We start from the raw sequence: 17948 nt of genomic DNA, 5'->3' as shown, positions 1-17948 counted from the left end.
CTAAATTCCAGTAATCGCAGTAGTTTACATCAGAATCTTAGTAGTTTCCATCAGAATCTTAGTAGTTTACATGTAGGCATATGGCTCTGGTTTTCATTCCACAACTCCTTTCCTTCAGGTCCACTAACCTGAAATGGCTTGATGACAGCCATACTGTCATATGATTGGGTAAGGAAAAGGGAAGAGGAGATGTCACCATTGAGATGTAGCCTTAGAAAACCATGCCATCCCTGATCACGGTGAAGCTTCTCACTTTGATTAAGGTTTCATAGAATCTCAGAATTCCTGAAAGGAACATGGGGCCTGTGTCTGTGGTTTCATGCATATCTCGGCACTGGCATACTCACAGATGTAGAGCGCGAGTATGTATGTTAAATGGAAAATAATTGGGGTGATGATTAAAGAAGCCTGAAAGTGATGACGTTTTACAGTACCTTCCACTTCAGAACGAGCGGATGACATTTAGAGAGAGAGACACAGAGAGACAGACACAGAGAGAGAGAGAGACAGACACAGAGAGACAGACACAGAGAGAGAGACAGAGAGACACAGAGAGAGACACAGAGAGAGAGACACAGAGAGAGACACAGAGAGAGAGAGAGAGAGAGAGAGAGAGAGACACAGAGAGAGAGAGAGAGAGAGACAGAGAGAGAGAGAGAGACAGAGAGACAGACAGAGAGAGAGAGACAGAGAGAGTCAGAGAGAGAGACAGAGAGAGACAGAGAGAGACAGACAGAGAGAGAGAGAGAGCGAGAGAGAGAGAGAGAGAGAGAGAGAGAGAGAGAGAGAGAGAGAGAGAGACAGAGAGAGAGACAGAGAGAGAGACAGAGAGAGAGACAGAGACACACAGAGAGAGAGAGAAGAGCTTTATGACAGCGAAGACATGAGCACGGAGCCCCAACGGACATTGGCTAATGCTTAATTGAGACTACATTCATCAAGAACAAACAGGAACAGAAACATGCATAGACATTTAGCAGAACACAATGGTACAATATAACAGCGCCAATCAGACAAAGATCGTTTCTAGACTCCAATTAGCATGGAACAACATCTAGCACAATGTACAGTAGAATAGAGTGGCTGCAGGGAGGAAGAGGGGTAGGGTCCTTACATCGCCATTTATCAGTTTGCAGTCGTCCTCCATCTCGTCAGCGCTGTCTTCATCCGTCACGTCACCCTCTTCGTTGTCTTCGTCAATGTTTGACGGGAGTTTCTTTCCCTGGCAGACAAATGGTGTCGTTAATACCTGGGTCATATTCGTTAGGAAACGTTCTGAAAAGAGGGAGGGACTATCTGATCATGACCAATACGAATCGCACGGTTTCATATTCCATTGCAAATAGTTTTAACAGTAGCATCATTTTATGGGAAGAAATACCCCTGGGCACAGCTCTATGAGCAGGTAACACTCCAGTAAGACTAGACCTTTAGGGGAAGAAATGCCCCTTGGGCACAGCTCTATGAGCAGGTAACACTCCAGTAAGACTAGACCTTTAGGGGTGGGGACACACAACTGACCTTAATGGGAAGAAATGCCCCTTGGACACAGCTCTATGAGCAGGTAACACCCCAGTAAGACTAGACCTTTAGGGTGGGGACACACAACTGACCTTTATGGGAAGAAATGCCCCTTGGACACAGCTCTATGAGCAGGTAACACTCCAGTAAGACTAGACCTTTATGGGAAGAAATGCCCCTTGGGCACAGCTCTATGAGCAGGTAACACTCCAGTAAGACTAGACCTTTATGGGAAGAAATGCCCCTTGGCCACAGCTCTATGAGCAGGTAACACTCCAGTAAGACTAGACCATTATGGGAAGAAATGCCCATTGGACACAGCTCTATGAGCAGGTAACACTCCAGTAAGACTAGACCTTTATGGGAAGAAATGCCCATTGGACACAGCTCTATGAGCAGGTAACACTCCAGTAAGACTAGACCTTTAGGGAAGAAATGCCCCTTGGGCACAGCTCTATGAGCAGGTAACACTCCAGTAAGAATAGACCTTTATGGGAAGAAATGCCCCTTGGACACAGCTCTATGAGCAGGTAACACTCCAGTAAGACTAGACCTTTATGGGAAGAAATACCCCTGGGCACAGCTCTATGAGCAGGTAACACTCCAGTAAGACTAGACCTTTATGGGAAGAAATGCCCCTTGGGCACAGCTCTATGAGCAGGTAACACTCCAGTAAGACTAGACCTTTAGGGGTGGGGACACACAACTGACCTTTATGGGAAGAAATGCCCCTTGGACACAGCTCTATGAGCAGGTAACACTCCAGTAAGACTAGACCTTTAGGGGAAGAAATGCCCCTTGGGCACAGCTCTATGAGCAGGTAACACTCCAGTAAGACTAGACCTTTAGGGAAGAAATGCCCCTTGGACACAGCTCTATGAGCAGGTAACACTCCAGTAAGACTAGACCTTTAGGGGAAGAAATGCCCCTTGGACACAGCTCTATGAGCAGGTAACACTGCAGTAAGACTAGACCTTTATGGGAAGAAATGCCCCTTGGACACAGATCTATGAGCAGGTAACACTCCAGTAAGACTAGACCATTATGGGAAGAAATGCCCCTTGGACACAGCTCTATGAGCAGGTAACACTCCAGTAAGACTAGACCTTTATGGGAAGAAATGCCCCTTGGACACAGATCTATGAGCAGGTAACACTCCAGTAAGACTAGACCTTTAGGGGAAGAAATGCCCCTTGGACACAGCTCTATGAGCAGGTAACACTCCAGTAAGACTAGACCTTTAGGGGAAGAAATGCCCCTTGGACACAGCTCTATGAGCAGGTAACACTCCAGTAAGACTAGACCTTTAGGGGAAGAAATGCCCCTTGGACACAGCTCTATGAGCAGGTAACACTCCAGTAAGACTAGACCTTTATGGGAAGAAATGCCCCTTGGACACAGATCTATGAGCAGGTAACACTCCAGTAAGACTAGACCTTTAGGGGTGGGGACACACAACTGACCTTAAAAATCTGTGTTTTGGGGGAAACTTTACCCGTACTCCATTCTATGGCCTCTGTGTGTGTCAGGAGCCATTTCCATTTCAATTCCAATTCTCTTTAAAGCTTTTCAATAAGGAAAACGTAGAATTGGGTTTACTTTCTGAATTGTTTGTTAATGCTTAGCGGTGGCCTTTACAACACATTTCCCCAATCTAAACCATTAAGCCCCCCCCCCCCAGAGTGCTTAAGGTGTAACTGCGGTAACAGCTACAGCCACCACCAGGTACAGACCAGTACATCTGGGGTAGAGCTCAGAAAGTTGTTGCAAAAATGTTGCAAATAGAAATATCATTCATTAAGATGACAAATGCTCAATCTCCTTGACAAAGAATGTCTGTCTGTTCTACATGATATACGTTTCTATTTGTCACCATTCTCAATACGGCTCTATTTTGTCACATGTTCTTAGCATGTTGTTAAGTGACAGTTTGATTGAATGACAAACGGCCCTGCTAACCACAAATACCTCCATAAGAGAGAGAGAGAGCCGTGTTAAACCTGTCAGTGTGCTACTGGTATGAAGTGTTTTTACAACCATCACAGGAAATCTGTTCAGACGCAACCCCCACACTTACTGTTGACAGGTCACTGAAAACGCAGATATAACTAACGATCTACAATCAAAACGAGATTGTAAATCTGCAGTGAACATCTGTCCCCTCAGCTCATTCCAAATGATCATGTAACAGTTATTGTACCATCACACGCAGCTCTACTGGGCAGAGGCCACATGGCAGTCAGTACATAACACAAGGCAGACTTCGGAACTGGGGCTTGGATTCACAACAGCAGGGCCTGGGCCCCACATTCCAGATGGTGGAGGGATACTCGGCCCCAGTCTGTTAGACACACGTCTCCGTACCTGGATAGCAGTCGGCCATATTGATTTGGCCTGTCACCATCGTTTCATGATCAGAGGGCATGAAGGAGATGATTACTACCGAAGCCCACTAGGGCCAAATCGGAGTGATTTTTTTACTTCCTGACTAATGAGGCTGACTGTCAGGGGCCGACGTGCTGAGGTGAGACTGGGTAGTAACTAGCGATGCAAAGTGAGACTGTACTCAGAACAAATCTAATTGTATTGGACACACATATTTAGCAGATGATATTGTGGGTGTAGGGAAATGCTTATGTTCCTAGCTCCAACAGTGCAGTAATATCTAACAATTCACAACACACAAATCTAAAAGTAAAATAAAAGTGAACTAATGGAATTAATATGTAAATAAATATTAGGAGTGACTAAAACACAGTGGAATACAGTACATACAGTACATATGAAATGATTAAAACCGTATGTAAAACTTATTAGTTGTGGTAACTAGCGCTGCGAGGCCAGAACAGTGTGGTAACTAGCGCTGCGAGGCCAGACTGTACTCAGAACAGTGTGGTAACTAGCGCTGCGAGGCCAGACTGTACTCAGAACAGTGTGGTAACTAGCGCTGCGAGGCGAGACTGTACTCAGAACAGTGTGGTAACTAGCGCTGCGAGGCCAGACTGTACTCAGAACAGTGTGGTAACTAGCGCTGCGAGGCGAGACTGTACTCAGAACAGTGTGGTAACTAGCGCTGCGAGGCGAGACTGTACTCAGAACAGTGTGGTAACTAGCGCTGCGAGGCGAGACTGTACTCAGAACAGTGTGGTAACTAGCGCTGCGAGGCGAGACTGTACTCAGAACAGTGTGGTAACTAGCGCTGCGAGGCGAGACTGTACTCAGAACAGTGTGGTAACTAGCGCTGCGAGGCGAGACTGTACTCAGAACAGTGTGGTAACTAGCGCTGCGAGGCGAGACTGTACTCAGAACAGTGTGGTAACTAGCGCTGGGAAGTGGAGTGGTCATTGACCCATAGCCGTCTGACGGGGACAGATTTGTCACCATCCACTGGCCTAAAGTCAGCTAGATTGAACAATTTCCACAAGGCAATTCTAGGTCTTATTTTGGTTAAACTATCCCCAATTCAATGGAATTGCAACCCTCTGCATGAACATCGCATTCTTCCATCACATGTCCAGCTGATTCTCAAGATCTTGCACACTAATGAGATGCTATTGAGCCCACACTACTTCACTGTCTGAGGCAAGGACTACATGCTTTATGGTAAGTTTTGAGTACAATACTGGGTGGGATGAATATATTTAATGTGACATACATAATTTTTGTTAACTAGTAAATAGTAGCCTACAGCAAAGTGAGTTGAAATCATGTCTAACTTGTTGACAGTTTCTGCTAGTTAGTTTTTGCTACCATGTGGGGTTTTGCAAGCTTGATCCTGCTAACTGAAGAGAGTTAATTCACCTGTTTCCATACATGTTTCATTTTAAAACATTTATCTTACAGAGGAGTTGTTTAATCTAACTGCTTAACTATTTATCTGTAAATGTTTTTTTTTTTTTTTTTTACTAATTTGTTTCTAATCTTTACAGGAAAATGCCACGGGCACTATCTGATGTGTGGAGACATTTCACTGCAGCTGTGTACATTAGCAAAAGCTGTGTACATTTGCAAATACCATGCCAAATCATATTTGAAGAATGCAACAAAGATGCAGAATCATCTGGCCATGAAGTTCCCTCAGCGCTCACAACAAGCAACCTCTGACAAAAATCCCTTTACTTCTATTCGAGGTGAAAATTATAAATCAGACACTTTAGCAATAGCAACAGCTCGTGGTCCTCCTGGAATCAAAGGTTTTTTGACTCAATGGAGGAACGTAGTCAGAATAACGCTGATTAATCTCTTGCTCAAACTGTGTATGCAACTGGTTCATCTCTGATACTCACAGGCAATGTGTATAGGAAGAGATTTCTGAATGATCTTCGCCCAGCATACACCCCTCCAACCAGACATGCTTTATCCACTAATTTGCTGGATGCAGAGTTGAGTTCAAGTGAAGGTCAAGAAAAACAGAAAGCAGACTATTGCAATCATCTCTGATTGGTGGTTGAATGTTCGTGGGCAAGGAATAATTAACTACATCATCTCCACCCCTCAACCAGTATTCTATAAGAGGACAGACACAAGGGACAACAAACACACTGGTCTTTACATTGCAGATGAGCTGAAGGCAGTCATCAATGACCTTGGACCACAGAAGGTATTTGTACTGGTGACAGACAATGCTGCAAACATGAAGGCTGCTTGGTCTAAAGTGGATGAGTCCTACCCTCACATCACACCCATTGGCTGTGCTGCTCATGCATTGAATCTGCTCATCAAGAACATCATGGCACTGAAAATAATGGATACAATCTACAAGAGAGCCAAGGAAATGGTTAGGTATATTAAGGGTCATCAAATTATAGCAATAATCTACCTCACCAAGCACAGTCAGAAGAAAAAGAGATCCACATTGAAGCTGCCCAGCAAAACCCGTTGGGGTGGTGTCGTCATCATGTTTGACAGTCACTTGGAGGGGAAGAAGTCTCTCCAAGTAATGGAGAGATATGGACAGCCCCATCAAGAGGATCCTCCTGGATGATGCATTTTGGGAGAGAGTGGTAAGCAGCCTGAAACCTATAGCAGTAGCCATTGCACGGATTGAGGGAGACAATGCCATCCTGTCTGATGTTCAGACTCTGCTTGCAGATGTAAGAGAAGAAATCCGTACCGCCCTGCCCACTTCACTGTTGCTCCAAGCAGAGAAAACTGCAGTTCTGAAATACATCAAAAAGTGTGAAGACTTCTGCCTGAAGTCCATATATGCCACAGCGTACATGTAGGACTCCAAGTATGCTGGCAAGAGCATCCTGTCTGGTGCAGAGATCAACAAGGCCTATGGTGTCATCACTACCATGTCTCACCACCTTGGCCTGGAAGAGGGCAAGGTTCTTGGCAGTCTGGCAAAGTGCACTTCCAATCAAGGGCTTTGGAAAGGAGATGCAATATGGCAGTCATGTCAACGTAACTCATCAGCCACCTGGTGGAAGGGACTTTGTGGATCTGTGGGGCTTTCCTCTGTTGCCTCCATCATCCTACAAATCCCACCAACATCAACTGCCTCAGAGCGCAACCGGTCGTTGTTTGGGAACACACACTCCAAAGCACGCAACAGGCTGACCAATACAAGGGTTGACAAAATGGTGGCCATCAGGTGAAATTTGAGGCTTTTGAACCTGACAACGAGCCATCCTTAACAAGGTTGGAAAGTGACAGTGAAGATGAGGTCTCAGAGTCTGATGTTCAAGAGGTGGACCAGGGAGAAGACATGGAAGCCTGAGAGGAAGACAACCAAAGCTTTAGTTTCTAAACTATCAGTTCACAGATGTATGTTGACAACGATTTTGGGAGATGTGATGGATCATTCAATATTCCCTTTCATCCCATGTGAAGAGTTACCTCATTTAAATAAAGTTACTTTCGTAACCAAATTGTTTTTATTTCCATTGGAAGGACTTAATCATTTGCAGTGTCTACTTGTGATAAGGTAAAAGGTTTATGTTTGTCTCCATATGATATGGTAAATACTGTTGAAGTTGGAAGTTTACACACACCTTAGTCAAATACATTTAAACTCAGTTGTTCACAATTCCTAACATTTAATCCTACTAAAAATTCCCTGTCTCAGTTCAGTTAGGATCACCACTATATTTTAAGAATGTGAAATGTTAGAATAATAGTAGAGAGAATGATTTATTTCAGCTTTTATTTCTTTCATCACATTCCCAGTGGGTCAGAAGTTAACATACACAATTAGTATTTTGTAGTCTTTCAATTGTTTAACTTCGGCCAAACTTTTTTGTGTAGCCTTCCACAAGCTTCCCACAATAATTTGGGTAAATTTTGGCCCATTCCACAACACAGAGCTGGTGTAAGTGAGTCAGGTTTGTAGGCCTCCTTGCTTGCACACGCTTTTTCAGGTCTGCCCACACATTTTCTATAGGATTAAGGTCAGGGCTTGCGATGGCCACTCCAATAATATGACTTTGCTGTCCTTAGCCATTTTGCCACAAGTTTGGAAGTATGCTTGGGGTCATTGTCCATTTGGAAGACCCATTTGTGACCAAGTTTTAACTTCCTGACTGATGTTTTCAGATGTTGCTTCAATATATCCACATAATTGTCCATCCTCATGATGCCATCTATTTTGTGAAGTGCACCAGTCCCTCCTGCAGCAAAGCAACGCCACAACATGATGCTGCCACCCTTGTGCTTCACGGTTGGGATGGTTTTCTTCAGCTTGCAAGCCTCCCCCTTTTTCCTCCAAACATAATGATGGTCATTATGGCCAAACAGTTCTATTTTTGTTTCATCAGACCAGAGGACATTTCTCCAAAAAGTACTATCTTTGTCCCCATGTGCAGTTGCAAACCATAGTCTGGCTTTTTTTATGGCGGTTTTGGAGCAGTGGCTTCTTCCTTGCTAAGTGGCTTTTCAGGTTGTCGATATAGTACTCGTTTTACTGTGGATATAGATACTTTGTACCTGTTTCCTCCAGCATCTTCACAGGGTCCTTTGCTGTTGTTCTGGGATTTATCTGTACTTTTTGCACCAAAGTACATTCATCTCTAGGAGACAGAACGCGTCTCTTTCCTGAGCGGTATGACGGCTGCGTGGTCCTATGGTGTTTATAATTGAGTACTATTGTTTGAACAGATGAACGTGGTACATTCAGGTGTTTGGAAATTGCTCCAAATGATGAACCAGACTTGTGGAGGTCGACAATTTCTTGTTCTGAGGTCTTTCCTGATTTCTTTTGATTTTCCTTTGATGTCAAGCAAAGAGGCACTGAGTTTGAAGATAGGCCTTGAAATGCATCCACAGGTACACCTCCAATTGACTCAAATGATGTCAATTAGCCTATCAGAAGCTTCTAAAGCCATGACATAATTTTCTGGAATTTTCCAAGCTGTTTAAAGGCACAGCCAACTTAGTGTATGTAAACTTCTAACCCACTGGAATTGTGATACAGTAAATTATAAGTGAAATAATCTGGCTAAACAAATTGTTGGAAAAATGGTGTGTCATGCACAAAGTAGATGTCCTAACGAACTTGTCAAAACTATAGTTTGTTAACAAGATATTTGTGGAGTGGTTGAAAGACAAGTTTTAATGACTCCAACATAACTGTATGTAAACTTTCAACTTCAACTGTATATCCAATGCAAAAAAACAGCTACATTTAAATGGTATTAATAAACTCAGCAAAAAAATAAGTCTCCTCACTGTCAACTGCGTTTATATTCAGCAAACTTAACATGTGTAAATATTTGTATGAACATAACAAGATTCAACAACTGAGACAAACTGAACAAGTTCCACAGACATGTGACTAACAGAAATGGAATAATTTGTCCCTGAACTAAGGGGGGGTCAAAATCAAAAGTAACAGTCAGTACCTGGTGTGGCCACCAGGTGCATTAATATCTGCAGTGCATCTCCTCCTCATGGACTGCACCAGATTTGCCAGTTCTTGCTGTGAGATGTTACCCCACTCTTCCACCAAGGCACCTGCAAGTTCCCGGACATTTCTGGGGGGAATGGCCCTAGCCCTCACCCTCCGATCAAACAGGTCCCAGACGTGCTCAATGGGATTGAGATCCGGGCCCTTCGCTGGCTATGGCAGAACACTATTCCTGTCTTGCAGGAAATCACTCACAGAATGAGCAGTATGGCTGGTGGCATTGTCATGCTGGAGAGTCATGTCAGCATGAGCCTACAGGAAGGGTACCACATGAGGGAGGAGGATGTCTTCCCTGTAACGCATAGCGTTGAGATTGCCTGCAATGACAACAAGCTCAATCCGATGATGCTGTAACACACCGCCCCAGACCATGACGACCCTCCACCTCCAAATCGATCCCTCTCCAGAGTACAGGCCTCGGTGTAACGCTCATTACTTCGACGATAAACGCGAATCCAACCATCACCCCTAGTGAGACAAAACCGAGACTCGTCAGTGAAGAGCACTTTTTGCCAGTCCTGTCTGGTCCAGCGATGGTGGGTTTGTGCCCATAGGCGACGTTGTTGCCAGTGATATCTGGTGAGGAGCTGCCTTACAACAGGCCTACAAGCCCTCAGTTTTCATAACTGCGACCTTAATTGCCTACCGTCTTTAAGCTGTTAGTGTCTTAACAACCGTTCCACAGGTGCATGTTCATTAATTGTTTATGGTTCATTGAACAAGCATGGGAAACCGTTTTTAAACTCTTTACAATGAAGATCTGTGAAGTTATTTGAATTTTACAAATTATCTTTGAATGACATGGTCCTGAAAAAGGGATGTTTCTTTTTTTTATTAATGTGCATATATTTATGTTAATTCCCATATATTCCCGTTAATTCCCACGGAAAGTTTCCACCTCTGAATATTCCCCAAAATGTGCAAACCTATCCACGCCTTACTTTCTCTGATGTGACAGGGTAAGTGTCCATGCAGGCAAGCTATAGCAGGCCGCAGAACAATGCTTGTTGAATCAGGTTTATTACGGTTGGGAAGGAACCGTGTGTGTGTGTGTGTTAATTCTAAGTGTTTACCTTGATGAGGATCTTCCCTTTGAGGATGTCTGGGGAGGGCAGGCGGCCCCGTTCATCTGCCTTGATGGCCGAGAGGTCTAGCTTGTCTCCCATCACCTCCACCAGGTACTGGGCCATCTTCTTCTGCTGGGGGACGCTGCAGTGGTTCTCAATGGACAGGATCACTGGGTAGCTGACAGAGACAGACGTGGGTTACACAGAGACTCCGATACGGCTGTGGGTTACACAGAGACAGACGTGGGTTACACAGAGACTCCGATACGGCTGTGGGTTACACAGAGACAGATGTGGGTTACACAGAGACTGTGATACGGCTGTGGGTTACACAGAGACAGACGTGGGTTACACAGAGACAGACGTGGGTTACACAGAGACTCCGATACGGCCGTGGGTTACACAGAGACAGATGTGGGTTACACAAAGACTCCGATACGGCCGTGGGTTACACAGAGACAGATGTGGGTTACACAAAGACTCCGATACGGCCGTGGGTTACACAGAGACAGACGTGGGTTACACAAAGACTCCGATACGGCCGTGGGTTACACAGAGACAGATGTGGGTTACACAGAGACTCCGATACGGCCGTGGGTTACACAGAGACAGGTACGGCCGTGGGTTACACAGAGACAGATGTGGGTTACACAGAGACTCCAATATGGCCGTGGGTTACACAGACACAGGTAGGGCCGTGGGTTACACAGACACAGGTAGGGCCGTGGGTTACACAGACACAGGTAGGGCCGTTGGTTACACAGAGACAGGTAGGTACGGCCGTGGGTTACCATCACTACGAGACTTGAGAACAAAGACACAGGTACTGACAGATATATATATATATAAGGAATGGGCAACTTTGATGGGGGTGGGGCCGCAAAATCTGAACTCATGAGGGGCCGCAGTGCATCCCCCCACTAAGTTTAGGTAGCTGGCCACTAAACTAACTTATCTAAAAATCGTTAGCTAGCATGGTTAATTGTATGAATGTGACTGACATACAGTATCAAACGTTAAACTGCTGATGCACAAAACAAAATCGTAATTTCACCTTGTGTATTCTACTATTCTAACTTTAACAGTAAGTTGAGACCCCTAATCTAGATAGTTCTGCATCTTTGGTACAGCCTTGGCAATAGGTGCTCACTATTCAGACACTTGACAGTACAGCTATGGGTTCTCAGTTTCATTCTGATGTGATCAACCTCAACCCCTCTAAAAATGTCAACTACAACAAAAATTAAACATTCTTTGTTGTAAGTTGAATACATTCCTGGCCGTTCATATCAATTATTTACAGAATGAATTGTACTAGAAAAAGAAAAGAAGCACACACACAGACCCTTTCACACACACAGACCCTTTCACACACACACAGACCCTTTCACACACACACACACACCCTTTCACACACACAGACCCTTTCACACACACACACACAGACCCTTTACACACACACACACAGACCCTTTCACACACACACAGACCCTTTCACACACACACACACACAGACCCTTTCACACACACAGACCCTTTCACACACACACACACACACACACACACACACACACACACACACACACACACCCTTTCACACACACACACACAGACCCTTTCACACACACACACAGACCCTTTCACACACACACAGACCCTTTCACACAGACCCTTTCACACACACACACAGACCCTTTCACACACACACAGACCCTTTCACACACACACAGACCCTTTCACACACACACATAGACCCTTTCACACACACACAGACCCTTTCACACACACACACACACACACACACAGACACTTTCACACACACAGACCCTTTCACACACACACAGACCCTTTCACACACACACACACAGACCCTTTCACACACACACAGACCCTTTCACAAACACACAGACCCTTTCACACACACACAGACCCTTTCACACACACACAGACCCTTTCACACACACACAGACCCTTTCACACACACACACACCCTTTCACACACACACACACCCTTTCACACACACACAGACACTTTCACACACACAGACCCTTTCACACACACACACAGACCCTTTCACACACACACACACAGACCCTTTCACACACACACACACAGACCCTTTCACACACACACAGACCCTTTCACACACACACACACACAGACCCTTTCACACACACACACACACAGACCCTTTCACACACACACACACAGACCCACACACACACACACACACACAGACCCTTTCACACACACACACACACACACAGACCCTTTCACACACACACACACAGACCCTTTCACACACACACACACAGACCCTTTCACACACACACACACACAGACCCTTTCACACACACAGACCCTTTCACACACACACACACAGACCCTTTCACACACACACACAGACCCTTTCACACACACACACAGACCCTTTCACACACACAGACCCTTTCACACACACAGACCCTTTCACACACACACAGACCCTTTCACACACACACACAGACCCTTTCACACACACACACAGACCCTTTCTCACACACACACAGACCCTTTCACACACACACACACACCCACACACACACACACACACCCTTTCACACACACACACACACACACAGAGACCCTTTCACACACACACAGACCCTTTCACACACACACAGCCCCCCTGCTTTCTGTTACTTGTGGGTCTATATACAGTCTCTCGTATACAGGTTGCGTGCATTCTGATAGTCTTGACAGAATTATCACCTACAGCAGCACCGCATCTCTGAGTTGAATACATTCCTGGCCGTTCATATCAATTATCTACAGAATGCATTGTACTAGAAAAAGAAAAGAAGCACACACAGCCCCCCCCCCCCCTGCTTTCTGTTACTTGTGGGTCTATATACAGTCTCTCGTATACAGGTTGCGTGCATTCTGATAATTCTATCAAGACTATCACCTACAGCAGCACCGCATCTCTGATGAGGTCTGTGTGGGTGTGCAGGTCATGTGGAAACACTCGCTTGCTCCAGTGAGCCCATAGGAGTACAATACAATGCATCGTTGAGCAGTGTCTTTCAACAAAGATCCTGGGAACTCACTGTGTAGTCTATGATTGCTTTGATTCTAGCGGAGCATCAATTTGTACGCTTGCTTGGTCCAAGGGAACCAATTCAATGAAAGAGACTAAGGCGCTGAGAACAACTTAGAATAGGAATATTCTGAGAAAACCATATTTAATAGTTTATGACTTAGAACTATAATTCACCATGAGCCTTGTTCATCTGGCACATACCATACAGTGCCATCAGGAAGTACGGCTTTACTTTGTCCACAGTTTGTAGTTACAGCCTGAATTTAAAATGTCTTGATATTTTATGTCACTCATCTAAAACACAACACCCCATAATGTCAGCGGAATTTTGCTTTTAGAAATGTTTTGAAAATGTAAAAACATGAATAAGCTGAAATGTCTTGAGTTAATAAGTATTCAAACCCTTGGCTATTGCAAGCTTCAACATGTTCAGGAGTAGAAAGGTGCTTAACAAATCCCATAAGTTGCATAGGCATATTCTGTGTTCAATAATAGTGTTTAACATGACTTTTGAATGACTACTCCATCTCTGTACCCCACACATACAAGTATCTGTAAGGTCCCTCAATCAAGTGGTGAATTTCAAGAACAGATTCAACCACAAAGACCGGCGAAGTTGTTCAATGCCTCACAAAGAAGGGCACCGATTGGTAGATGTGTGGGGAAAAAAGCAGACACTGAATATCCCTTTGAGCATGGTGAAGTTATTCATTACACTTTGGAAGGCGTATCAATACACCCAGTCACGTGGTCCTTCTGTAGCTCAGTTGGTAGAGCATGGCGCTTGTAACGCCAGGGTAGTGGGTTCGATTCCGGGGACCACCCATACGTAGAATGTATGCACACATGACTGTAAGTCGCTTTGGATAAAAGCGTCTCCTAAATGGCATATATTATACTATAAAGATACAGGCGTCCTTCCTGACTCAGAAGAGGATGGAAACTGATCAGTGATTTCACCATGAGGCCAATGGTGACTTTTAAACTGATACAGAGTTTAAAGACTGTGATAGGAGACAACTGAGGATGGAACAATAACATTGTAGTTACTCCACAATATGAACCTAAATGACTGAGTGTAAAGGAAGCCTGTACAGAATACAACTATTCCAAAATGTACATCCTGTTTGCAACCACACACTTAAGTAATACTGCAAACAATGTGGCAAATAAATGAACTTTATGTCCTGAACACAAAGCATTATGTCTGGGGCAAATCCAAATCCAAAACCATTGGCACACTGTATATAGACTTTTCTATTGTGTTATTGTTTGTACGTTTGTTTATTCCATGTGTAACTCTGTGTTGTTTGTGTCGCACTGCTTTGCTCTATCTCAACCAGGTCGCAGTTGTAAACGAGAACTTGTTCTCAACTGGCCTACCTGGTTAAATAAAAGGTGAAATCAAATTAAATGTTAAAAAAAACAAAATCACTGAGTACCACTTCATATTTTCAAGCATGGTGGTGGCTGCATCATGTTATGGATATGCTTGTCATCAGCAAATACTAGGGAGTTGATTTTTAGGATAAAAAGAAACAGAATAGAGCTAAGCACAGGTAAAATCAGAGAAAACCCTGGTTCAGTCTGATTTCTATCAGACACTGGGAGACAAATTCCCCTTTCAGCAGCACAATAACCTAAAACACAAGGTCCAATGTACACTGGAGTTGCTTACCAAGACAACATTGAATGTGCCCGAGTGACCCAGTTACAGTTTTGACTTAAATCATCTTGAACATCTATGGCAAGACTTAAAAATGGCTGTCTGGCAATGACCAACAATGAACTTGACAGAGCTTGAATTTTACAAAGAATAATGGGCAAATATTGTACAATCCAGTTGTGCCAAGCTCTTAGAGACTTACCCAGAAAGAAAGACTCACAGCTCGAACTGCCGCCAAAGGTGCTTCTACAAACTATTGACTGACTGTGTGTGTGTGTGTGTGTGTGTGTGTGTGTGTGTGTGTGTGTGTGTGTGTGTGTGTGTGTGTGTGTGTGTGTGTGTGTGTGTGTGTGTACTTTGTTAAATTAGGTATTTCATTTTCAACACATTTGCAAGAATTTCAAAAAACATGTTTTCACTTTGTCATTACGTAGTATTGTGTGTAATAACGAAAACATAACATATTTCAGGCTGTAGGAACAAAATGTAGAACAAGCCAAAGGTTACGAATACTTTCTGAAAGCCCTAACGAGGGTAAACTTTGTTTGGACGTTGTAAAGGCCCATTCGCCGACACTGAAAAGATATAGCTAGCTAACAACCTCCTTTTCCACGTGGAAAAAAGACGGACAGACTTGCTAGCTACATTAGCTAGCTGGGATTTTCTACAAGAAATCTACCTCCAGGGGAAAAAAAGCTTCTCCTAAGTGGGTGTGACACCTACTCCTGTTGCCTGCTGCACTGCTGCTTGGATTCCACCTGGCGATCTGTTCACCGTCTGCCCTGGCCTGTCTCCCCCTGTCTGGTACAGGTACCCTACCACACTCACCCCTCTCTGTTCACCGTCTGCCCTGGCCTGTCTCCTCCTGTCTGGTACAGGTACCCCACCACACTCCCCCCTCTCTGTTCACCGTCTGCCCTGGCCTGTCTCCCCCTGTCTGGTACAGGTACCCCATCACACTCACCCCACTCTGTTCACAGTCTGCCCTGGCCTGTCTCCTTGTGTGGTACAGGTACCCTACCACACTCACCCCACTCTGTTCACAGTCTGCCCTGGCCTGTCTCCTTGTGTGGTACAGGTACCCTACCACACTCACCCCACTCTGTTCACAGTCTGCCCTGGCCTGTCTCCTTGTGTGGTACAGGTACCCCCACCACACTCACCCCTCTCTGTTCACAGTCTGCCCTGGCCTGTCTCCCCCTGTCTGGTACAGGTACCCTACCACACTCACCCCACTCTGTTCACCGTCTGCCCTGGCCTGTCTCCTCCTGTCTGGTACAGGTACCCCACCACACTCCCCCTCTCTGTTCACCGTCTGCCCTGGCCTGTCTCCCCCTGTCTGGTACAGGTACCCCATCACACTCACCCCACTCTGTTCACAGTCTGCCCTGGCCTGTCTCCTTGTGTGGTACAGGTACCCTACCACACTCACCCCACTCTGTTCACAGTCTGCCCTGGCCTGTCTCCTTGTGTGGTACAGGTACCCTACCACACTCACCCCACTCTGTTCACAGTCTGCCCTGGCCTGTCTCCTTGTGTGGTACAGGTACCCCCACCACACTCCCCCCTCTCTCCTGAGCTTTTGCTCACCTCCAGCACACACGCACCGCTGGTGCGAGTTACTGATCTTACAATGGACTGAAGTTGTTATGTTTTTCTCTTGTGCTTTATGCTATTTGCCTCATGATATTTGCCTCATGACTCCTGGTTGCTTTGTTGACTATAAACTTGCTTGTTTACCCAACTGTGGGACAGACTGTTTGTTCCCACACTCGGGACTCTGACTATTGGCTACATGAACTTCTGGCCTCCCATCCTAACCACCCCTCGTCGGCTTTGTATTCATGTTACCTGATGAAATTGCTGTACAATATGATCGAAGACACATTCAGATGTCATAAATCAGCACTGCAGAGCTCTCCCTGTCCTCTGCCGTGCCCTGATTGTATTACTGCTGATTATATCTGGAAATGTGCATGTACACCCTGGCCCATTACTGTTACTAGCCCCAATTCTGACTTGTGCTCTGATTTCTGTTTCACTGATTTCTGGTCTCGTGAAAATCTGGGTTTTCTGCACGTTTCACTAGAAGCTTATTACTTAAAATGGATCAATTGAAAGTGTGGGTTCACAGCTCCAGTCCAGATGTGTTGGTCATTACTGGGACGTGGTTAAGAAAGAGTGTTTTGAATACTAATTTGAACCTTTCTGGTTATAACCTTTTTCAGCAAGACAGATCTTCCAAAATGTCATGGATCTTTACCAAGGATCACCTTCAGTGCTCGGTTATCTCCACCAAGTCTGTCCCCAAACAATTTGATTTGCTGGTTTTATGCATTAAAACTTTCAAATAACTCTTTGTTGAGTGGGTGTCATCGGCCACCATCAGCACCGGCCTGTACCCTACCTGCCCTAAGCTCTCTCCTGGCCCCTTACACCAAGTCTGGATTTGTCCTGCTAGGTGACCTAAACTGGGACATGCTTAAACCACCTGACCAAGTCCTAAAGCAATGGGACTCGCTCAATCTTTCTCAGATTATTACCAATCCCACAAGGTATGACTCCAAACACCCAGAAAAGGCTACCCTCCATGTTATCCTCACAAATAACCCTGATCGGTATCAGTCTGGTGTTTTCTGTAATTACCTTAGAGATCACTGTTTTACAGACTGTGTTCGTAATGGCTGCTCAGTGAAACAACCTGT

At 45.0% G+C, this 17948-nt stretch overlaps 1 protein-coding gene across 1 annotated transcript in view; it reads right to left on the bottom strand.

The window, feature by feature from the left end:
- LOC118378311 (1-phosphatidylinositol 4,5-bisphosphate phosphodiesterase eta-2-like) overlaps positions 1 to 17948 on the bottom strand; it is a 295453-nt gene that overhangs the window by 42238 nt on the left and 235267 nt on the right. Inside the window, exons 10-11 of the mRNA XM_052484176.1 lie at positions 10501 to 10672; positions 1115 to 1222 (exon numbers count right to left, since the gene is read on the bottom strand). Coding sequence (XP_052340136.1) covers positions 1115 to 1222; positions 10501 to 10672 — 280 coding nt within the window. The remainder of the gene's footprint in view (positions 1 to 1114; positions 1223 to 10500; positions 10673 to 17948) is intronic.

This window comes from Oncorhynchus keta, chromosome 28 (assembly GCF_023373465.1).
Source record: "Oncorhynchus keta strain PuntledgeMale-10-30-2019 chromosome 28, Oket_V2, whole genome shotgun sequence".
NCBI classification, from domain to species: Eukaryota; Metazoa; Chordata; class Actinopteri; order Salmoniformes; family Salmonidae; genus Oncorhynchus; species Oncorhynchus keta.
The sequence above is the reverse complement of the archived record's forward strand: the minus strand, read 5'-3'. Positions and strand labels throughout refer to the sequence as shown.